Consider the following 24,518-nt stretch of genomic DNA (forward strand, 5'->3'; position numbering starts at 1 on the left):
TGTCTTATGTTTTTTAATCTGAGAGGCTAAAGAGGGATGGATATGTGATCTAAAATGGTCAAAACTTAGAAAGTAGACATCTTGTATTTCAAAACTGTGAAGATACAAACTAAGTAATACTTGTAAGCATTACTAACACACCATAGGTCCATCTGGCTTTTTTGTTATGTAAAGTAAATCCTCAGTCAGAAGAAGCTTCTTACTAAAAATAATGTAGTAATGATTTTTCTTCTTGTTATCAAGTATTAATAACAGTTTTTATTAAAATAATATGAAGATGTCTCACCTAAAAATATGATTTGTTTTCTAGTTAGAAGCTCCACAGCAAATTTTCTGTTTAAATTAACAGGATTAATTGGTAATTCTTTTTTGTAAAATTTAGAAAAAATATCTTAAATGTTCTAGTGGTCTTATTTTTTAAAAGGCAAGTGAGTGGGGTGCCTGGGTGGCTCAGCGGGTTAAAGCCTCTGCCTTCAGCCCAGGTCATGATCCCGGGGTCCCGGGATCGAGCCCCGCATTGGGCTCTCTGCTCAGTGCAGAGCCTGCTTCTCTCTCTCTCTCTCTCTCTCTCTCTGCCTACTTGTGTTCTCTGTCAAATAAATAAATAAAATCTTAAAAAAAAAGGCAAGTGAGTTATATTTAATATATAATATGATACATGTATAATAATATGTAGTTTTAAAATACATAATAATAATGTAACAATATGTAATCATAAAATTATGGCTGCATTTTTCTGTTTAGGTACAGAATTCACACAATGCATTAAAATGTAGTTTTTCACCATAGTCCCAAACTGTAATGATTCTTAACATTCTTAAACAATGTGGTTATATGTTCTGAATCATCCAATCATTTCTTTTTCTCTCTACCTCTTTAAAAATTGAACAAGATCAAATAAAACTCATGCATACAGAGAACCAGAAGGGTGGTCCCCAGAGGAGAACAAGGAGTCAAGAGGTTTCAGTTCTAGTTATGAAATAAGTAGGTCTTGGGGATATAATTTTATAGGATGGTGACTAGCGTCAATAACATTGTATTTCATTGCATATTTGAGAGTTACTAAAGGTAAATCTTAAATGCTATATTCATAAACAGAAATGTTCTGTATCATTGTATGAAGACTGATAGTAACTACTTATTATGGTAAACATTTGGCAGCATATATAAATATTGAATCATTATGTTGTATAGCTGAGACTAATATAATGTTACATGTCAATTACACCTCAATAAAAATATTCACAAATGAAAAAAAATGATGCCATAAAAATATGAAGGAGACAAAAGAGAGAAGAACAGAGAGGTAGAAGTTGCCAAATTCTGTTGTATCCATGCCATAAATTCCAACAGCCCAAAATAAAGGAAGTTAAAGTTGGTAATTTTTAACCTAATAAATGACCTTATTCTTACTTTTTAGAATACAGCTAATTATCTGTATTATCTACTTTGGACAGCCTGTGGAGAGTAAGTGGATATCTTCATCTTGTGAAATCATTGCTTTTCGTAAAGCATTATTGAATCCAATTACTGCAAGACAGTTTCAACGGTTTGTGGCACTAAAAGGAGATTTATTGGAAAATGATGTACTCTTTTGGCAAGAAGTACAAAAATATAAGGTATCATATTAGAAACTTGAGAAAACCACCTTTTTGTGTGTGTGTGTGTGGAGGAAATGTCTTAACACATCAGATTCTTACCTGTGACTCCATAGACAAGATTTTTATGAGATATCCCAATTGTTTCATCTTCAGACCAATATATAAATATTAAGGTGTTTATTGTTCTATGTTAGGCACATTTCTTATTATACAGTGAAAAGTAAGAGTGAGCCCTGAAATGATAGAATTAGATTTTTCAACATAGTCACATATATTACATATTCACATATATTATGATTTAATGAGAACCTTCCTGAAAAGAATTTTAACTATATTTTTGCCTATCACTCCTCTATAAATGGACCATACATATTCGTACTTTAACCAAGATCTCTTTACCGGAATTCCTCCCAACTATATTGTCAGCAATGGTAATCAAAGATAGACAATTATAGATAAATAAACCAACAGAGATGAGAAAAGCTTTTGTATTAGGAAGAATGGTCAAATTTTTAACAAAACAATTAATTGAAAGAACAAATTTAGGTGCAAAGGTAGTTTATTTTTAGGTTTAAGTTTAAGTGTTTATTGAAACCATATTGCATCTTTGCATTGAAGAAAGGAAAGAACTTTCTAGATATTATAATCTAGACTTGAATATGGGAATGTTATCTAGAAATACCTAAGAGTAGGCATCCAGACTCTGCTTCATGCTCCCACAGGGAGCAGATTCATTTCTGGATGAGCAGCCTATTTATCCCATTATAAAGGTACAGAATAAAAATAAAACCGGAAGTTAAGATGATAATACTTTCAATTTGTCTATACTCTAAGTATGAATTATGCAATACTAATATTCTGCGGCATTTTTATTCTATATAGTTACTAATTGCTTGATAAAATCTATTTTCAAACTCTCTCCAACTTACCATGAAACTATTTTTTATTTTTTTCTGTTATGAGCAATTTTTGTAGTATTCTCACCTTAGAAATTTTCTCAGAAAAAAAAATGTTTTGCGATAAAATTTTTCAAAATCTGTCACAGGTAAGCAATATTAAAAATTTTTTTGAGAATTAAGAAGGAGGTAGAGTCTGTTTTTCAGAATAGGTAGTAATATGAATGGGCAGAATTATTTTTAAGCTGCTATGAATATGAGTAAGCCCAACTTACTCATGTAATGCAATAATCCTTGCACGAAAGACATTTAAAAACACCCATTCTGAGAAACAAACTGATGGTTTTAGAGGGGAGGGAAGTGGGGGGTTGGGTGAGCCTGGTGGTGGGTATTAAGGAGGGCACATATTGCATGGAGCACTGGGTGTGGTGCATAAATAGTGAATCTTGGAACACTGAAAAAATAAAATTAAATAAATAAATAAGTAAATAAAGTAAAAAAAAAAGAACCACCCATTCATTCAAAGTCAATCCTTAGTTGTGCAACTGTTTCTCCTTCAAGGCTGCCCTTGGTCTTCATTTAAAAATCTTCTCTGTGGTATAGAATGGAGGACATATAATTCTAGGTAACTAGTCAAAATCTTGCTATAGGAGGGAATTTGCTCATTCAACTAGCATTTATTAAGTAACTTTTGTGCCAGCTATTAGGCTAGATCGTATGAATAAAAATGTGAATGCAGCACCTTGCCCTCCCTCAAGGAGGGAGACACCCATGAAAACAAATATCATGACATAATATTGATTATGATCCATGTTCTAACTAGATACAGTTTTGGCACCGAGGTGGGAATGATGCAGAGAGGGTTGTAGGTCAGGGAATTCTCGGCAGGGATAACATTTGAATTGGGTCTTGAGAGAGTTTGCTAGGTAGAAAGCATTTTACCTGGTATGGTGAAATCTTACTGAGCTCACTTTGATATGGCTTACTCTTATTAAATGTTTACTATCTGCCAGATATTGTTTTAATTCTTTTCATGTAACCGAATTTATTGTTATTCTTGCCATTTTACGGATCAAGAAGCTAAGGCATGGAAGGGTTAAGAAACTTCTAACATCATGTAGTTAATGAAGTGGTAAGCTGGAATTTGAACCAAGGCATTCGGTTGCTAAAGCTCATGCCCTTAAACACTAAGTTATGTTCCACCCTCCCCCCCCCCCAGCTGTGATTATGGTAATATGCCAAGAAATTGAGATCTAGATTCTTCCCAAATTTTCACAATTCAGAACAGTGTTTGATTAACCTGTTTAAATTGTTTAAACTGAGACCTTAATGATAGGTAAAAGGTTCACTAGGCTGATGAGATAGTAGGGCAGAACAATTAGAAAAAAAAAGTTCAATTCTGATTTTTATCCCTTCACCCTCAAAATAAAAACTCCAAAAATTTGTTTTTATTTCAAAGACATATTCCATAATTATAAATCAGGCTCACCAAACAATTATATATGATATCTTATGAGTAATGGAAAACAATACACTTTTGGTAACATATGAAACATATGTGGTATAAATAGGCATTTTCTGAGGGTATGCTAAATTGAGTAAAAAAGGCTAACTTTTGTCTTAATGTAACATTCGTATCAAGCTTGTTTCATATATAACTTATTCCAAATTATTTGCAAGATTTTGTATGGCCAGCACTCAATTTTTCTTTCTTTTGTATTGTCATAAGATAACTATAACAATACCCATCACACAGTGAGTAATTAATAAGTGTTAGCTCATTTCCAGCCTGGAATGACAAGTTCCAAATGTGTTTGCTTCCTAGCAATTTAGAGAACAATGTCTTTGACAGAGCAATGGCATAATTCAAACTAAGCTACCTCTTTATTTTAAAAAATGATAGCCCCACAACTGTGACATAAAAGTGGCTCTTTTTTAAAGTATGATCACTAGTTTTAAGGAGGATAATTTAATGGGTTAACTATAAGTGTGCAAATACTAAGAGATACATAATGACATACCTGTCATGGCCAGCATCCTGGTTTTGTTGCCTTTTTGTGCCTGTCACCTTGGAGTAGAAGCAGTTCTGGTTGGAAAAGCTTTTGCATCCAGCCCGTCTGTTGAGCTAGGTGCCTCTTTTCAGCGCTTGCCTAGGACCCTATGTAGGCCTCTACTCTAGCACTTCCTAGCTAGCTCAGATTGAAATAATGTGTTCTCTTGCTTCTCCTCCAGGAAGATTGAGCCTTTAAAGGGCAGGTTCTGTCATGGGGCTTAACTGGTAGACAGCAGGCATTCCATATAAATTCATTCAATGAGTGAAAATAGACATTGAAGCTGTTCCTTCTCCTGACCGTAGAAGCACTCCAGATCAAGTGAAACATGTTTATATAGGGTATATGCACCAAAGGGTTAGGTTCCTCAAACCCAAGAGAAATAGAAGATATGGTGTTTGGTTTTTTTTTTTTTTTTTTTTAAGATAGCCTTCACATGTTCTAGTGCCCTCTTGACCTGCAGCTAAGCAGTATATATTACTAAAAGATATGTTGGCACAATTCTATAAAGTATTCTAGGAATGCATTAATGATATATTGTTCTATCTTATCTCCTTACTCAGGACTTGTGCCATTCGCATTGTGATGAGTCCATCATTCATAAGAAGATCATGACTATTATCCACTGCTTTATTAATTCTAGTATTCCACCGGCTTTACAAATTGACATTCCAGTAGAGCAAGCCCAGAAGATTATTGAACACAGGAAGGAGTTAGGACCATATGTGTTTAGAGAGGCACAGGTAAGAGATGAGGGTATGCAGCTAAGGGTATTTTATTTTATTTTATTTTATATATATATATAAGCAGCTAAGCTTATTTTAAAATAGATGAACAATCTAGATATCCTTTTAAGGCTTTTGCATTATTCATATTTGACAAGGTTCCAACCTTCCTAATACTGGGGCTTATTCTATTTAATTAAAAAATTTTCGGGGGTGCCTGGGTGGCTAAGTGTCAGGCTCTGCATTTTGGCTCAGGTTATGATCTCAGGATCCTGAGGTTGAGCCCTGTGTCGAGTCCATTTCAGCTTCTGTGCTCAGCAAGAAGTCTGCTTGAGATTCACACTCTCTGTCTGCCCACCCCCTAAAACAGATAGAAAAATCTTTAAAAACTTTTGCATACTCCCCAGATCATAAGAAACTAGTAACTTATTATTTTGTTGAGACTATATGGCAAATACAATTATTTAAATACTATCCTTGACTCTCCATGATTATCGTTTTTGTTTCTAACTTCTGGAACTCCAGCCAATTCCTCCTTCGTTTCCCACCATCCTTATTTCCTTTAGAAAAATCTGCTACCACAAATATGTGGTAAAATATGTGTGTCCCAAGATTTGTGTATTTTTAAAGATTGGAATATTCACATAGCTCATAAAGTAAGTGAGAGGAGATGTAAGTACCCGACCAGCATAAAGTACACACGCTCATGAAAGGAAAACCATGCCTGTTAACCTGCTCAAGTTACTTCTTTTTAAGATAAATAATAGAAAACAGTGAACATAATTTATTTGCATTTTTAAAAAGCCTTTTAGTGATGTTGTTCCTGAAAAATGATTAAGAAAAATAAATTATAATAGAGGTAATAGGGAAGGCCATGTCATGATTTAAGTGATATGAAACAGAGATTTAGGATATGATTGCCCTTGAGCATGGAAAAAAGGCCCTTATTCCTTAACATTCATTTGTGAACCAGCTGTGTTCTAAGTCCTCTAAGAAACTGAAAATGGACTCCCAATCCAAATTATACATTAAAATAAGTAAAAATATAGAGGATCCCTTGAGGATGTGCTGGAGAGAAATAGAGAAAACATGGTGCCAGAATTAGAGTATCTGTTAGTGAAAAGAGCTTAGTGGTCACTTAGCCTAGCATAGGTCACTGGATAACCAGACCAGGGCTTGCCCATGTAGCTCAAAGACCTTGAGTCTCCAAGTGCATGTCTGGAGCTGCTTATATTGGTTGGTTCCGCCATACCAGGGATTGAAGCCAGTAAACTCTACTGGAGTCCTCTAGTCTATGCCTTCTGCTTGATTTCCTAAAATGGAGTCCTGGACATGTCTTTGGAGTCTTTGGAGCATCAGAAAATAAGAGAATCTTTGTAGTCTTCACCCCACCAAACTGATGATTCCTCCTGCATTTCCTAAGGAAGCTCAGAGAATAGCATCACCTTCTACCCAGGTGTGCAAGCCAAAGATCTGATTGCCATCTTTATGTCTTCCCTCTCCTTTATTCCTTTACCCCCATATCTGCAGTCCCTAAAATTTATCCATTGGTCTCTTTGTTATCTGTCATCCTATCTACTTTTTTCTGACTCCATGCCATTTACCTCCGCTCACATCTGCAATACTTCACATTAACTGCCAAACGTGCCTCTGGGCTCTCTCAAAATCATTTAACTCACTGCAGACAGAGCGACCTTTCTCAAAATGTCTATCTGATCATGTCGCTTCTCTGCTTTCTATTTCAGTTACTTCCTACTGTCCTCAGCATGAAGACCATCTTCATCTATCTCTCTAGGCATATCTCTTACCACTACCTGCTACCCAACCCCCAGTCTTCCTGACATATCTATAGTTGCACAGACAAGACTCACTCTCTTCCCTCCTGAGTTTTTTGCACTATCACCTCTCCCCTGTGCTTCTGTAAGATCCTGTGTATGTCTCTGTTTATCACACAAAACTGAAAATGCCTATTTTCCTGCTGACTTTCCCACTAGATTGTCAGGTGTTTGAGGTAGGAAATGTTTATTTACCCTTGTGGCCCAAATCCTGGCACAGAATAGGCATTTTTGAACACATAGATGACTGAACACGAGAAGTGATCATTTGTGACAGAGAGGAGTAAGATCAAATTGGAAATGAGAGCAAACTTGAGTGAAAGGGCTGCATAGTAGATTTAAAAACCTGTTGCCTGTTCCGGTATTGTTATCAGTTTAGCCTCTGCCTGTCCCCCACCTGCACCCCTAACAACTGGGTGCAAAACTTTTAAAGTTTTCTTCATCCAGCCAAATTTTCACTGGCCCTTTTTATTCATACTAAAGCCATGGCCCATCTCCTGCCAGTGAGCAAAGTAGTTCTAAAATCATTAAAACCTTTTGTTACATACAGTTTGATTTCTTTTAAGGTTCTGGAGGCACGGGGTAATTTTCATGACTAGCATATATGTTATTAACCTAAAATTGTAATTGCACCTTTTAGGAATAGAGCAGTTTTATGTCTCCTATTGAAAAATTGTGTTCTACTTGGATGACTTCTCCTGGAAGACTTTCTAGATTGAAGTCAATGTATTTGAGAGCTAGGAATGACTCAGGTTTTGGAGAGATAACTGAGATTTAGGGTCAATAGTTGGTAAATAGAGGAAGAAGAGGGAGAGTATTTAAGTTTAAGAAGTTTGCATAAAAACCACCATAATCCCTTGACATTGGAGCAGGGACTTACTTAAATAAAGACATGGCAGGTAAATGTAAATGAAATTTTTAAAAAGGCCTATATTTCATCAAATAAAGGATCTTTAGCTTTTGTATACAAAATACCAAGAGACTACAGAATTCAATGATAAAACTGTCTTTTTTCCCCCTTAATTTAAATTCAGTTAGCCAACATATAATTGGCTACATCATTAGTTTTTGGTGTAGGGCACAAGGATTCATTAGTTGTATATAAACTGTATTTTTAAAGGAGTAAATAATTTTAGAATTACTGATAATATCCGTGTACAGAAAAGAGGAATAATGAAATATACCAACCAGTTGAGGACTCTTGATCACTGCAGTGCTTGCTTTTTTAAAAATTCCTCCTTTCCCCTGAACAGTTGGCTTGGAGCCTAATGGGATGGTTCATTTTTCTCCAGGGCATTAGGTAAAGGTCATTCCCTGCAACAAGATGTTGGGCTTGATCTGATGTGGCAAGTCCTACCTTCTTGGAAGTAATGTATGCCTCTGGAACTAATGGAAATACTTGGCATGGGAATTTGAGCAACAATTCTTATCTCTATAAATATCACAATTAATCACTTAATGTAGAATGTGCTCGTAGAAAGCATTTGTCCAGGATACCACCCTGCTTTTTAAATGTTACTTTTCTTGCTCTCACATAAAAGAGATTATATCATTTAAAAGTTACTCAAGATTTATTCTTAGATCTGCAGCTTTGTTTAAGAGCTTTTCCAGAGGTATTTCCTTTCTCTAAAAGAAAGAAAAGGGGGGGGGCGGGCAGAGAGGAGTTCCTCTTGATGGACCGAATATTTGGAATACTTGCATAAAACAGCAGAGTGTGTGGCAGATCAACTAGTGTATGTTTTAAAAGAAGACATAAATTTCTTATTTGAAAAGACCTAATGGATTCTTTATTAATACAATCAATTGGTTAGGGAAACATAAAGAATAAAGTAACTTTTAAGTGTTTTTTTTTTTAAGACTTCTCATTGGTAGTAAAAAACATTGATCATAAGCATGTGCTGAGCTAAACTATACCAAGATGTCTGGAGACAATAAGTTGGAGGAAACATGCTGTATATTAAAGATAGAATAGTTAATCCATTATTATGGTGAATTAGAGTTTAAATCAGTACATTTGTATGAAATTGTAACCTGAGACATTGTTTTTTATACAGATGACAATTTTTGGGGTTCTATTTAAATTTTGGCCTCAGTTTTGTGAGTTTAGGAAGAACTTAACTGATGAAAAAATTATGAGTGTTTTAGAGAGGAGACAAGAATATAATAAGCAGAAAAAAAAATTGGCAGTCATAGAAGATGAAAAATTTGCAAAGGTAAGACAAGACTCATTTTGAGTTGAACCATACTTTTATTTTTTATTTTTTAGTTACTTTTTTCTATGGTTTGAATCATACTTTTAAAAGGTATGTGATGTGTGTGAATTTATAGAAGAATTTGGGTGATGGGAAAAATGCAGAGACATTATAGAATACAGATTTTAGTGGCTTTAATCCTTTATAAAGGTTTCAGCCTTTGTTGTGAAATTTTCAAAATTCATCTCAAATATCACCTCTTCCCTGTGGAAGCTTCATTGACCCCGATAGGCAACACAAGCAGCTCACATCCATGTAGTAGCATTCCTAACTCTCTTGGAGAATGCTTTATATAGCCTCATGAACGAACAAGTTTTTTCATCTGTCATCCTCACAGGACTGATTCCCAAAGATAGTATCTGTCTTGTGCATCTGTGATCATAGCACATAGACCAGTGTCCAGCACATGTTCAGTTGTTAATCACTGTTTACTGAGTAAATCAGGAATAAAAAAAATGAATGAATGAAAAGATGTCATGAACTCATGGTAAAGCATTTCAGTATTAAAATTATAGTATGATACACTCACTGTGAAATTTATAAATATGAATTATAAATTGCCCAACCTTCCTATTTGTCTGTTAGTCTGTCCATTTATTCATCCATTCATCTGTATATCCTTATATTTATCAATTTTCTTTGAATTGAAAAAGGGTAAAGGCTCCCAACTAATGCGTTTTATTTATTTATAAGCTTATACTTATTCTATTTTTTAAAAGAAATTTAAAAGTTATTGAAAGATGCAGAAGTAATATAATAATGCTCATATATACACAGGTCAAAATAAACACTGCTTACATTTTGCCTCATTTTTTTTTTCCCTCCCTAAAATATTTCAGAAAGAGTAAATCCTACAGAAAGAGCAAATTCTCTTAATCCCAGTTCTGAATTCTATTACCCTCCCTATTCCCAAGAACAACCACTAAGCTTGGGCTATATTCTTCCAGATCTTTTTAAAGATAGTGTTTTATACATGTATGTATACAGTTTCATAAACAATATAGAGAACTATAGAGGTTCTCAAAAAACTGCCAAACTCCTCCAAAGCTGCAGAAGCAGCTTGCTCTGTTTTGATATTTGTATGGTGTATCTTTTTCTATTCAAATATACAGGATAGAGTTGGGTCATGGTGGTTTTGTAAAAACTCTATTCTGCTAATCTTCTGTCATTTAATTGGTGTATTTAGTCTCTTTATCTTTAGTGTAGTTTTTTTATATGTTAATTATTCCATTTTATTTCTTGTTTTGATTGTTCCTTCTGTTTTTCATTTTATTCTGTTTTCTTTGTCTGCATTCCTATGGATTACTTGTCTATTTCTTAGAATTTTATTTGGGTGTATCTTTGTTTAGATGTTTTAGTGGTTGTTTTAGATATTACATTATAGATATGTGATTTTTCCCAGTATATTAGTGTTGACATTTTACCAGTTAGAGTCTAGGAATTACTCTCCCCCTTTAAGTCTTTTTCCCTCACCTGTTTATACTTATTTTAAATATTTCCTCAACCTATATTGAGAACCACTTCAAACCACATCACTATTACTGGTGGTTGAGGAAAATATAAGTCATTTCAAAATGACAGGTGATATCTATATAAAGCCATCATAAGAATAAAACAAAATGAAAACTCTGACATTTTATAATTTTTGCCTCAACCCTCAAACATAAATGAGGAAACTCAAAGAGAGAAGAAAAGTCTATTCTATTAACCCATAATTTTGCTCTTTCAATTTTTCTTCCCTCTTGATGCTCCAAGATCTGTTATTTTATTCTTCCTTTTCCCTATAGATAAGGTATTGTTTCTCACATACCACTTTCAAGATTTTTTCTTTGTCTTTAGTTTTCAGAATTTGATTATGGTATGTCTTGTGTGGATTTCTTTGGATTTGTGTTAAGGATGGATTGGTTCTTGAGTCTATAGGTTTATGTTTTTGCTAAGTTTTGGGGGGATTTATATACATATTGTATATGTGTGTGCATGTATATGTATATATAAATCTTTTGATCCATATGTATGATTTATATACATATTATATATCATTTATATACATTTACATGGATCAGAAATAGAATGTACATAAATAATATGTGTTTAAATCCCCTATCCAATCAAATTTCTTCTCCCTTGAGTACCTTGTAGCTTCACTTTTGAGAGACTTTTATCTTTTTCTTTTGTCTTCTTTTAAGTTCAGTGAACTGTCATTTTATATTTCCTTTTTATATTTTTGGTCTACTTTGGGACTGAGTTTCTGCATTTATGGTTTGGGGTATTATTTCATATATGCAAATATTTTTATAGGAATATTTAGTTTGTTTTATGGTTTTCCTCTGATTCATGACTGAATTTCTTGGACAGCACTGTCAGCAACTGAAATATGTACACAGCATCATTTATAATAATAAAAAGGTTTTAATGACTTAAGTTTCTAATAGCAGGCATTGATTGAATTATCTATGGTACATACTTTCACTAGATTACTGTTCACCTGTTGATGTGATGATATAGTTTTTTTTTTTTTATCATTCAGGATTTGAGTGCATAGGACAGTTCATCAGTGGAAACGATGATGTATTCATTTCATCATCCAAATATTCGAGTGTATACAATATGTTATATGGTAGGGATACTGGTGATTGATACAAAGATCCTCCCCTTTATATTCCCATTCTATATTTATTAACGTAGAAGCATTTTCACAACACTTAACGTGAAAAGGATATTTCAGGAGAGGACATATAGTGTGATCCCATTTCCATGAAATTTAGATAATAAGAAATAAATATTAAAATTATAGATTATATCTTTCCCTGATGAGAAGTTTGGATGTATGTTTATGAAAATGTTCACAAGGGTTTTTCTTAGATGCCAGATTTTGGGAGTGATTTTTATGTTCTTCATAATTTATTATTTATTTCAAAATATTTTATGTTAGTATGAAAGAAAATTAAAGAGTTCATGAATTATGTTATAGTAGTAATTAATATTGACTTGATGAAACCACAGGTATGGTACTCACCACAGAATATTTTTTCATCTGATGTTATGACTCCTTTACTTTAAGTTTACACTAATATCGTGTTAATCCTTTTTGGAATAACTTCATTTAATATAATTACAGGATGGACTCAGACAATATGCAAGTTCTTCAGCATCTGCTATCAAAACAGTTACTCTAGCCACTGACCCAGTTTTCGGCCTACAAGCATATGGTCGACAGGTAAGCAGTCACGGTGTCTCCAGATACCACTTCTTCTTTTAAGCATTGGATAGTAGAATGCAGTCACTCAGTTATTCTGCTATAGTAGAGGTGTGCTTGTTTGCAAATGAAGGTAACTAACAAATCATTGGACACTACATCAAAAACTAATGATGTACTATACACTGGCTCACTGAACATAATAAAAAAAAAAAAGAAAATGAAGGTAAATTTATATTAGGAGAGGTTGGAAGGGATTTTCGATGAGCTCTCAGAGAACATTAAAATTTCAGCTCATCTTGGACAATATAATCAATGAAAATACTTTCTGATACATACGAAGAAGATTTAAGAGGCAGAAGTTGAAATGACTCTTATTGGAAAAGGGAAAAAATTAGGCAGAGAACAAGGTAGAATACATTTGATTGATATATTCTTGGGTTTAAAAAAAGAAAAAATCATCAAAGGCTTAATGTCAATTTTTTTTAAGATTTTATTTATTTGAGAGAAAGAGTGAGAGAGAGCATGAGAGGGGGAAGGTCAGAGGGAGAAGCAGACTCCCCGTGGAGCTGGGAGCCAGATGTGGGACTCAATCCCAGGACCCTGGGATCATGACCTGAGCTGAAGGCAGCAGCTTAACCCACTGAGCCACCCAGGCATACCTTAATGTCAATTTTTTAATTCTTTGAAGTGGTCATAAAATTGGCCAGTAAATGACCATCAACAATACGTTCAAGTTTTATGTTTATATTTACATTTATAACTTGTACATTAATATCACTTTTATGACATTTCATAAATCTAATTCATGTCTATTTTTTAATGTTTTTTGTCAAAAGTATTTGTGTCTTAGGATAACACTAGCCCAAGAAACAGTTTGGCATTTAGGAATGTCAAATAAATTCAGCCACTCAGCTAAGATAACCGATAGACTGTAAAACTATTTTTTTTTTATTGAGAAGAAGGGAGATGTCCAATTTTGTAATACCATATTTTGAAAAAGGTAACATCTAAAAGTGTGTGGTATGTAATAATGCCATTTGGAAGAACATTCGTTAGCAAATGGGTAGCCTTAAATCTCAGAAACACCATGTAAAAATAAAGGGGGAAATGTGGAATTTGTGATAACAGGCTTCTAATTTTCACTGTCATTTACAAGTCTGTATTACCTGGAAGCCTGGAAAAAAAAAATCACAGAATTTGCTTTAAGCCTGTTTCTTTATCTGTTAAAAGGAGAAAGGGGAGAGAGAAGGGAATGATGATGATGATGGTGATGATCTCTTGTCATATATCTTAAGAGTTTTGTAAAGAAACCTTAAAAGCTTTTGGAAACCAAAGGCATTCCATAAATGTAAATTATTATTGTTGTTGCTATTGAAGGAATCCATGTGAATTATTCCAGCAATTGGTAGAGTAATAATATACTGTCATTTTGCAAGTGTGAATGCTCTGTATATACATTTGTTCAGACAGATTTTGCACATTTAAGAATTGCCATTAATCCAAATGTAAAATACCCTCGCTTAAGCATCTAAATTCACAGGGGTGCCTGGGTAGCTCAGTGGGTTAAGCCTCTGCCTTCGGCTCAGGTCACAATCTCAGGGTCCTGGAATTGAGCCCCGCATCAGATTCTCTGCTGGGGAGGGAGCCTGCTTCCCCCCTCTCTCTGCTTGCCTCTCTGCCTACTTGTGATCTCTGTCTGTTAAATAAATAAATAAAATCTTTTTTAAAAAAGGCATCTACGTTCACAATCAAATTAAATATAAATGTAGGTGCCTGCATAGCTGTCAAGAAATCCATAAAGCTTTTGCAACGTTGATTCATTAAGAAATAGTTGTAACACATATAGTCATGGCACATCATTGAATAGTTATATTCAATGATCTGTTATTGAATTTAGTTATCTTCATTAAAAGGTTTAAATGAAGCTTATATAAACCATTTTACCTTCAGTTTATTTCCTTGTTCAAACATTTCCAAAATTAAGCTTGAAAATTGTCTTTCTAGCCAACCTGGTGCTACTCCAAGTACATAGAAGCCTTAGAACAGGAAAGGATTCTTCTTAAAATTCAAGAAGAGATGGAAAAAAAGTTATTTACAGGTAATGTTTGCTTTTTGCCTACAGGGTTGTTTGGTTACCTTCTACCATGGATTAGTTCTAGAGGATTTTGCTGATGATTACTTCTTTCTCTTATTTTTGGACAGCCACATCATCTTTCACAAATTTTAAGACTCCTGCTTCAGCTCTGTCTTTGAAAAAGACCGTATCTTCCCACAACATCCAGAGTGAGTTTCCAGCAATAGTCTACCTGCCATTCTTTCTTTCTTCCTTAGAATCCAGCCTTCCAGGAGGCCATTAGCACAGAGACAGCAAGAAGGGATGAAGACTGCCTCCCTCCCCACTGCTCTGACTCACAGCTTAGGAGAACTTCAGTATATGTGTGTGTGTGCGTGCGTGCGTGTGTGTGTGTGTGCGTGTGTTCTGTCTCCCTTTCTGTTTTTTCTCCTTTGCTGAGAACCTAACCCTCCATCCTGTTTTCAAAGTGACAGTACTCTTGTGGGTATAACCTACTGCTACCAAATGCAAGGTAAGTCACACACTGAAAGTTGTTCAGTGCCACACACGTCCCTCTGACACACACGTTCATGCACATGCACACACCATGCAGGCACCATACACACGTGCACACACATCCTGCTAACAAACCTATGGGAAGGAGTGAGCACGTTGTGTCCCTTCCAAGTGGCCCAGTCCCCTGAAAAGGAAAGCTTCGGGGCATGACCATTTATTGCTTCTATTTACTCCGTCTCTGTTCTTTTCTTCCACAAAGAACAACAGAAGATGAGGCTCTAGCTCAGTTTCCCCAGGTTATTTCCAGCAGAGTTCTTCCAAGCTCCATCTCCCCAAGTTGGGAATACACGACGAAACAAAAAACAAAGAACTGGAAATCGAGCCCAGTCCTTCTCTCCTGCAGAGACTGATAGGACCCTACAGTTGGGACTGGCTGCTAATCGAAAGACGTCAGTGCCTTTACAAAGTAACACAATAATATAGTGTAGCCCATGTGTGACCGGTGGAACCAGTATTTGAAGAACCCAGTAAAGGTCCTGTTTCTCTTTTCTTCTATCTTCCTGATTAACTTTTTGTGGATTTTGGTTTTCTGGTTCTTGGGAGGGTTTGATGAGCAGGCCTTTATGCTCTTAGCTAGTTCATCTTTTTCCTCTCAGTTTATCCTAGCCACTTCACCCTTCTGCAAGTTCCCCAAACCCTTAGACCATCTTCAGTGTGTCTCAACCTGGAGGGTTTGCTGACCTATCTGTTCATTTTTGGGGGGATCCTTATTACAACTCTTTGCAAGTTTTTTGTTTGTTTGTTTTCAAGTTAGATTTTCCATAGCTGTTTATGTTTTCAACCATTTATTTTTCTCTTGCAGGAATCCCTTAAACCAAATTTAACTGATATGGAAGCTCAAGTGATTTCTTGATGGCCTGCTTTAGAGCAAGCCTACCATCTAAATAAAGTTTGGCATGTTGTACTCTCATAGTTTTAAAATGATAGCTATTCTGTACACATGACATATGAGACCATAAAATTTTTAAAAAACTTATTTAGAATAAAATGACTTCCATCTAGGTTAGAAGAATCAAAATGGTTTGCTAATCACTGAACTTAAGAAAGTCCCATGTTATGCTCCTTGGGTAATCTTCCAGTAAATATCCTTGGAGCATTTACTCTCTTTCATTAGCAGACATAATCAGCAGGGGGCTAGGGGCAAATACTCCAAGGAGGACATTCACCCAGAACCTAAAGAGAAGTGACTTCAAGCCCCCTCCCTTTCCCCAGCTCCAAAGGAACCTTACAGTAAAGCAGTGGTTCTTAAATGCAGACTTTAGTGTGTGTAACTGTCACCTGAGGCATTTGCCCACAGGGCAGATTTCTGGGCTCTCCCTCCGAGAATCTGATTCAGTAGGTCTTGGGCAGAACCCATGAGTCTCCCTCCTTTAACAGACATCCTAGGGGATTCTGATAGATGAGCTCTGCGGATCACTCTTTGCAATGAATGTGAGGGTAAAAAAGAGGAGCTTGAAATGGCAAAAGCCCCCCTATTAACTGGAGTCACACATGAATCAGAGAGAGCCCAGATATACACCCTCTTTTCCTCTTTCCCAGAGAGAAAGGACAAAGTGTCAGAAATGATGCGGGACAATGAACTTCACCAGCTGTAGGCCTTGGGACGCAGAAGCTCTAAAAGACTGTGACCTGCATTACCAGACTGGAAGCAACAGACTTCGCTCTCTCAGAACCCCAGACAGTATTTTCAAAGTAGAAATTGCTATTCCTGATTCTCTAAAGAGTATTCAAGAAACATTTTAAAGGGGGAAAGGATCAGGAGACACACTTCAGAGAGAGTTTTTCTTCTAAAGCAGTGGTTTGGACACTTGTGAAATCTTAAGAGCCCTTTGGGTTTCCTCTGCTTCCACTCCGGTCCACACCGGGGCAGGGAGGGCTGTGACGTATGTTACTTTTCTGTGCTCTGCACCTGATCATTGTTTCTTCCTTTCCTTTCCTAGCTTCCTCCCTCCTTCCCTCCCTCCCTTCCTTTCTTCCTTTCTTCTCTCTCTCTCTCTCTTTTTTTGCTTTCCTTTGATTTTAATTGAACATTTTATAAGAATCCATTTCTCTCCTCTCTTAGCATGTCAATTATACTTCTTTCTAAATAAAGTTGCCCCAGAATTTGCAACATACATTTACAACTAATAAAAGACTGCTTCCAAGTACTACTGTACCACTTTGTGGGTGGTGCAGGTGTCTTAAGACAGATCGTGTCCATTTCCTCCCTCCTGTCCCTTATTACCTTGCTACCAGTCAATTTCCTTGTCCATGAGCTGTAACCATGGAATCCATTCTTGCTATTATTATTTTAAATGGTTTGCTATTAGGTCAATTAAAAATGAGAAGAATAAAACATTATTTTCCCTTCATTTATTCCTTCTCTAATGCTCTTCCCTTCTTTATGTAGATCCAAGTTTCTGACCTACTATCATTTTCCTTCTCTTCAGAATTTCTTTCATCATTTCTTTTAAGGAAGGTCTACTGGAGACATTCCTCAATTTCTGTATGTTTTAGAAAGTATTTATTTCTCCTTAACTTTTGAAGGATAATTTCACCATATATAGAATTTGAGATTACTGGTTTTATTCTTTCAACACTTAATATGTTTCACACCACTCTTCTCTTGCTTACATGTTTTCAGAAGAGAAATCAAATACAATGCTTATCTTATTCCCCTGGCTTCTTTCAAGATTTTCTTTGTGACTTTGTATAGTTCAAATATAGTAGATTTTCTGATACATATCCTGCTTACGCTCTCTGAGTTTCCTAGATCCGTGGTTTGGTGTCTTTCGTAATTTTGGAAAATTCTTCATCATTATGACTTCAAATATTACTTATCTTCCTTCTGATATTTCCTGTCTTTCTGGTATTTCCATGATACACCTTTTGCACCTTTTGTAACTGTTCCACAATTCTTGGATTTTCTGTTCTTTTCCACTGTTTTGGTTTTTTCCTTTCTGCATTTCAGTTTTGGAATTTTCTATTCACCTTTCTTCAGGCTCACTTACTCTTTCTGTAGTTGTGTCTAATCCTTTGGGAAGCCCACCAAAAGCATTCTTCATTTCCATTACAATTTTTCAGTTTCTGGTATTTCATTTAGATTTTGTCTTAGAACTTACATTTCTATACTTATATGACCCATCTGATCTAACACATTATCCACTTTTTTCCCAGATCTCTTAGGATATTAATCATTTTAACATTTCTGGTCTGATAATTCCAAAATCTCAGACATATGAGTCTGGTTCGGCTGCTTGCTTTATCTTTTCAGACTGTTTTTTTTTTTTTTCCTTGTCTTTTAGCATGCTTTGTAATATTTTATAGAAAGCAAGACATGATAAAAGGAACTGAGGTTATATGGGCCTTGAGTGTGAGGTTTTGTGTTTATCTGGCTAGGCATTAGGTGTATTTACTGTTTGCTGTGGCTGTGGTGTTATAGGCTGAAATTTCCCGTATGTCCTTGTTTTTGTCTCCTCTGTTGTTTGGGGTTTTCCTGGGGTCTCCTTGATAGGGTCTGAGGCTTGCAGTTCTCTTAGCTGCAATCACAGTTATTACACCAGAACCCTGTTGATGTGGTAAAGTGTAGGAGGAGGGGAAGTGTTTTACATTCTGATGGTTATAGGTCAGTCTTCTGGTGAGCCTAAGTTGGGTATTTCTCTTCCCCCAGGTCATTTAGGCTTTAGTAAAACCCCAGTTCATTAGGCTCTGGTGAAATAGTTTCCCTTGAGGGGAGGCCTTTCTCGGAAGAGAACTCTGGGTATATTCCAAAATGTTTCTTAACCACTCCCTCTACCAGAGGCAGGAGGGGATTTTTCTCTGATCTTTATAGTGAGAACCTGGTGGAGCTACTGGAAGTAAAACCCAAGACTGTGGACACCCCTCCCCGACCAAAGAAAGGCCCCCTTTCAAGCTGGTCTGCCCTGAGCCCTGGAGCAAGTCATTAATTACAACTTAAAGAACTTCTCCCCAAATTAACTCCAGCTGCTGGCTTCTGCTCCTGGTAAGCTGGAATTCTCTGTATCTGCCTGTCTTTCCCTCCAGTTTTAGGGGCATCAGACTGCCCTGTTACCACAGTTCTTTGAAGGATCCAAGAAGAGTTGTTGATTTTTCAGTTTGTTCAGCTTTTTTATTGTTGAGGACGGTAGTAATGACTTCTAGCTCTTTACCATATTGGATAGGACCCTCAAGTTTGACACCAGTATTTTAAAGAATTCTGTAGTCCGTTTAATTTTTAAGATAAAATTAAGAAAATTTAAATTATTTGTTTTTATTGTGTTATATGTATGAAATTGATGGCAACCTTTATATTATAAATATTAACATGTTCGTTTTGGCCTATTCTCAAAGCATCCCCCAGCATGGGCTAATCTCAACTTTTTGGCACTAGAGACAATTTCCTTATATTAGCATGCTCAGAAGTATCTTCTGACTGTGGTTCTACTGATTCTCCTTAACAACTCTTCATTCATCTCCTTCTTCCAAGCCCATAGGATGACTGCCTTATTCCAGATTCTTATCACCTTGAATCTGAGTCCTAATTAGTATCTCTCTCTTCTGCCTCACCATCCTCCAACTGTGTTTGATGATTTTTTTTATAAAATCAAACCTTCTTATTACATTACCTTGCCTAAGCTTCATTAAGATGATCAGTGGGGCACCTGGGTGGTTCAGTCGGTTAAATGTCTGATTCTTGATTTTGGCTCAGATCATGATCTCAGGGTTGTGAGATCAAGAGCTGTATCAGGCTCCATGCTCGGTAGGAAGTCTGCTTGAGATTCTCTCTCTCCCTTTCCCTCTGCCCCTCCTCTCTCTCTCAAATAAATAAATAAATAAATCTTAAAAAAAAAAAAGATGATTGGTAACTTGTTATTGATAAAATGGTTTTTTGTTTTTTGTTTTTTTCTGAGAGAGAGAGAGAGTGCAAGCAGAGAGGATGGGGAGAAGGAGAGGGCGATTGAGACTCTTAAGCAGGCGCTGACCCTGAGATCACGACCCTAGCTGAAATTAAGAGTTGTATGGTTAATCAACTGAACCACCCAAGTGTTGTGTGCCCCAAGAAATTCTTTAGTTACCATGACATACGTATAAGTCCCTCCTGTCTTCTGATATAAATATTCAGATCAGGCATTTGTTTTTCTGGGAAGCTATCTTTCATATTCTTCTCTTACCCTAGCCCCCTGCCCTCAAGACTACAGTAGTTATCACTCCCTCTTCTGTCTTACCACTCTGTGACTTATTTATTCCTCTATAATAATTTTTGTCATATGGATTCTAATTTTTGTTCACATGCCTGTTTCCCCAATAAAGCTGCTATTTGAACTTTCATTCCAGCACCTTACATAGAATATCTAGAAAATAGATGTTCATTAAATATTTCTTGAAAAAATGAAGGAAATGTCTCCACTGTAAAAATCACAGGCAGATAAAAATCACTGCATATGTAAGAATGGTCAACACAAGGTCATTCACAAAAATTTACCATTGGCGTTTTTATAGTTAAAATACATAATAAGGTTACAATTCCATGTAAAGTATATAAACTTCAGTCTATGTCATTTTTCATGTTTATGAAAATATACCTATGTGTCATCATGTCTTTCAGAAAAGAAATTAGTGCTTATTAAATCACACTAAATCACTTAAATTACTTGAGGCCTGGGTTTCTCAACCTTGGGACTATGACTTTTTTGGCCAACTAATTCTTTGTTGCAGAGAGGGCTGTCCTACACAGTGCTGGATGTTTCACAGTATCCCTGGCCCCTACCCGGTAGAGGCCAGTAGTACCTCCCCAGTTGTGACAACCAAACATATTTCCAGATATTGCCAAATCATGCCTAGTCAAGAACCACTGCTTTAAACTTTGGAACATTTTTATGTTTAATTTTTTGAGATCTCTACTTACAATGGAACCTTTAAATTCTAGTTACCCCAGCATATCCTTTTTTAAAAAGTATCAGAGTACTTAGCCCCAAAACACTACCAATAGTACATTCTAACAGATGACTTATTTCTTTTGTGGTATGTGTATTATAACCATTTGAATAATTTCCCTTCTTTTACATAATCTTTGGACATGTATTGCCTAAAGGAAATGCTCAGTCAATATTTGTTGAATTAATAAAACTTAAATTCCTTACTTACGTTTAATGAAATATATATGTTAGGTAATCTTAACAATGCCCTGAAATCTGACTTGGGTTTGTACAAATAAATAAGTTCATTCTGATTGTGCCATTTATATCTGATGTGCTTCATGGTTTTATGAGTTGAGTTCTCATTTAAAAAAAAAAAAAAAGCTTACTTTTGGAAGAGACTTGCATTTTAAAACACATAAATTAACATGTATACTTTGTCAACTTATACCCTTCAAAACATGGGAAAATTTATTATATTATTGTTTGGGATGAGTAAGGATATTTTGAAATAAAAATAATAGTGAAATGATCCAAAAGTAATTTGGTCAGTTGGGTCAGATTTCAGCTTGTGTATATTATTTTCAAATAAACAGATTCAGTATTAAAAGTATAATCTAGGGGCATCTGGGTGACTCAGTTGGTTAAGCACCTGCTTTTGGCTCAGGTCATGATCCCAGGGTCCTGGGATCAAGCCCTGCCTCGGGCTCTCTGCTCAGTCAGAAGTCTGCTTCTCCCCCACCCCCGCCTCTACCCCCTGCTCATGCTCTCTCTTTCTTGATCTCTGTATCTCAAATTAATAAATAAAATCTTTTTAAAAAAAGGTATAATCTAGGGACGCCTGGGTGGCTCAGTTGGTTGGACGACTGCCTTCGGCTCAGGTCATGATCCTGGAGTCCCGGGATCGAGTCCCGCATCGGACTCCCAGCTCCATGGGGAGTCTGCTTCTCTCTCTGACCTTCTCCTCATTCATGCTCTCTCTCACTGTCTCTCTCTCAAGTAAATAAATAAAATCTTTAAAAAAAAAAAAAAAAAAAAAAAAAGGTATAATCTAATTCATGTTATAGTTCTTAAATGTGTATCTTTATCATTTATCATATAATTGAAAATTACTTTATAGTGTATTATCTGTGAATAAATGTGGGTTTTTTCTTAATTGGAATACTCTTAAAAATTACAGTGAACTTTCTACTTCAGAAAATTTCTGTTAGGGGCACCTGGGTGGCTCAGTAGGTTAAAGCCTCTGCCTTCGGCTCAGGTCATGGTCTCAGGGTCCTGGGATTGAGCCCCACTTTGGGCTCTCTGCTCAGCAGGGAGCCTGCTTCCTCCTCTCTCTCTGCCTGCCTCTTGGCCTACTTGTGATCTCTCTCTGCCAAATAAATAAATAAAATCTTTTTAAAAAAAATTTCTGTTAGTATATATCCAATGACTCAGTAGAAATGATTCTAATCTTGGATCTGTAACTGCCTTTCTGATGTGGGGCCATTTATTTTACGTCTTGAGTCTCCATTTACTTATATGTATAGAGCAAAATGTCCTTTTAAAAAGATTTTATTTACTTATTATTTGAGAGAGAGAGAGCAATTGAGAGAACAATTGGGAAGAGGGACAGAGGGAGAAGCAGACTCCCTGTGGAGCAGGGAGCCTGACATGGGACTTGATCCCAGGCCCCTGGGATCATAACCTGAGCCAAAGGCAGATGCTTAACTGACTCAGCCACCCAGGCACCTCAAAGGGTCCTTATTTAAATTTTAGCTCTAATAGTATGTGATTTTGTGAGTTTATAGTACTGGGGCTTTTTAATGTGTAACTATCGAGTTTTGGTGTATTTCTCAATGAACAACTGTTTCTATATTTTGAATTAGAACCTTGGATACAAAGATGAAAAAATTCTGCTTCTGTGCTGTTTCCTTTTCCAAAGTCAAATATTTAGGGTGAAGGTTTGTTCTGAAATAGTTACTGTTTCAGAAATCTCTTCTTTATTATAATTATATGTACCTAGGAAAAAATTGATATTTGTACCTAGGAAATTGATATATGTTGATATATGTACCTAGGAAAAAAAAGAAAAAATTCAACAGTACATGATGATATTGAATGGCAATCCCCTTCTTTACCCCCATTGTGACAGAGACTGTTTCCCAGCATCTGTCCACCTCTTATTCCTTTTAATAATGGAATCCCTAAGTTTTAGCTGTGTCCATGACTGGTGTTTTTTTCTTTTTAAATTTTATTTATTTCTCAGAGAGGGAGATACAGAGCACAAACAGGGGGAGCAGCAAGCAGAAGGAGAAGCAGGCTTCCCTCTGAGCAGGGAGCCCAATGTGGGGCTCGATCTCAGGACCCCGGGATCATGACCTGAGCTGAAGGCAGACGCTTAACAACTGAGTCACCCAGGCACCCCTGTGTCCCTGACTGTTAACTGTCATTTCCCAGTCTAGCCTGCAGATAGACATTGCCATGTGAACAATGTCAGGTCAGAGGGCTTTGGGAAAAAGTGTGAAACATCCATTTGAGGTGGTTTGTTGTTGTTTTTTTTTTTTTTAATGAAATATCCCACCACATAGATGGGATACCTCCCTAAGGAATTATGTAGCCTGGGTGGGTGGATGACCTCCTGAAGGAGAGATGTCTCACTCTGGACTATTATGTGAGAGAAAAATCCCTATTTTGTTTGAGTCACTTTATTTTTGTGCCTTTTTTTTTTTTTTAACAACAGCTTATCCTAGATGTTAAGTAATATAAAAATTGCTGCTAGTAGGGTAGTGCCATAACAAAAACCTAAAGTGTGAAGTCCATGAAGCAATCAGTCATGGGCACCAGGAAACATAATTGAAAGTAAGAAAACTGGTGACTTTTGTAATGTCATGGCTAAATATTTGGTGAAGCTGTTACTTCTGGTAAGCTGGAAGGCAGACCATGTGTCTGCTGAGCCACAGCTTTCTAAAAGAAGTGGTCAAAAAAGAAAAGGAAAAAGGATAGAATGTTGGTGTGTTTATGCATTGTTGGTCCTTGTTGCATTTAGCTAGGCACCATGAGAGATATATCAGGCAAGAATTAACCTGTAAACAAGTAGAAATGGAAGTTAAGGGAATTATATTCTATAATTATGGCTTGCAATTAAAATTGATATAAAGTCTAATAATTTGGACCCTTCAAAGTTGGAAAAGTCAACTGCAACTATGCCTCATTAAGCAGAGTCTTTGGTCAGTGTGCTTTCTGATGTTTCTCAGTAAGACCTCTTTCTGGAGAGTAGTGGCCCTGTAACAAAGGTCAAAGTGGAGGGATTGCCTTCTTAATCTAGCCTGTTGTTTTATATGACCTTACAATAGCCACTATTAAAATAACAGGGAAGTGTGCTAAGTATAGAAGTGAATAAGTAAAATAAGAGAGTTGGCAGGCTTAAAAACTGAGACCAAAAGAGATTTTGACATGG

The 24,518-nt window shown here is 36.1% G+C and overlaps 1 protein-coding gene across 6 annotated transcripts in view; it reads left to right on the plus strand.

Moving 5' to 3' along the window:
• RGS22 (regulator of G protein signaling 22) overlaps positions 1-21,408 on the plus strand; it is a 125,969-nt gene extending 104,561 nt beyond the window's left edge. For 3 of the 6 annotated variants that reach the window (XR_009351645.1, XR_009351647.1, XR_009351646.1), the window contains 8 exons: positions 1,458-1,619; positions 5,112-5,291; positions 9,163-9,321; positions 12,479-12,577; positions 14,564-14,657; positions 14,762-14,842; positions 15,532-15,661; positions 15,991-16,164. Coding sequence is in view for 3 of the 6 variants with exons in the window: in XM_059165927.1 (XP_059021910.1) it covers positions 1,458-1,619; positions 5,112-5,291; positions 9,163-9,321; positions 12,479-12,577; positions 14,564-14,657; positions 14,762-14,842; positions 16,728-16,783 (831 nt within the window). In the remaining 3 variants the exon portion in view is untranslated. Of the gene's footprint in view, positions 1-1,457; positions 1,620-5,111; positions 5,292-9,162; positions 9,322-12,478; positions 12,578-14,563; positions 14,658-14,761; positions 14,843-15,387; positions 15,662-15,990; positions 16,165-16,727 lie in introns of those variants that run through there. The other 3 variants (XM_059165927.1, XM_059165929.1, XM_059165928.1) reach the window with 3 other exon arrangements.
• The last annotated feature ends 3,110 nt before the right edge of the window (positions 21,409-24,518 follow it).

This window comes from Mustela lutreola, chromosome 3 (assembly GCF_030435805.1).
Source record: "Mustela lutreola isolate mMusLut2 chromosome 3, mMusLut2.pri, whole genome shotgun sequence".
In the NCBI taxonomy this organism is placed as follows: Eukaryota; Metazoa; Chordata; class Mammalia; order Carnivora; family Mustelidae; genus Mustela; species Mustela lutreola.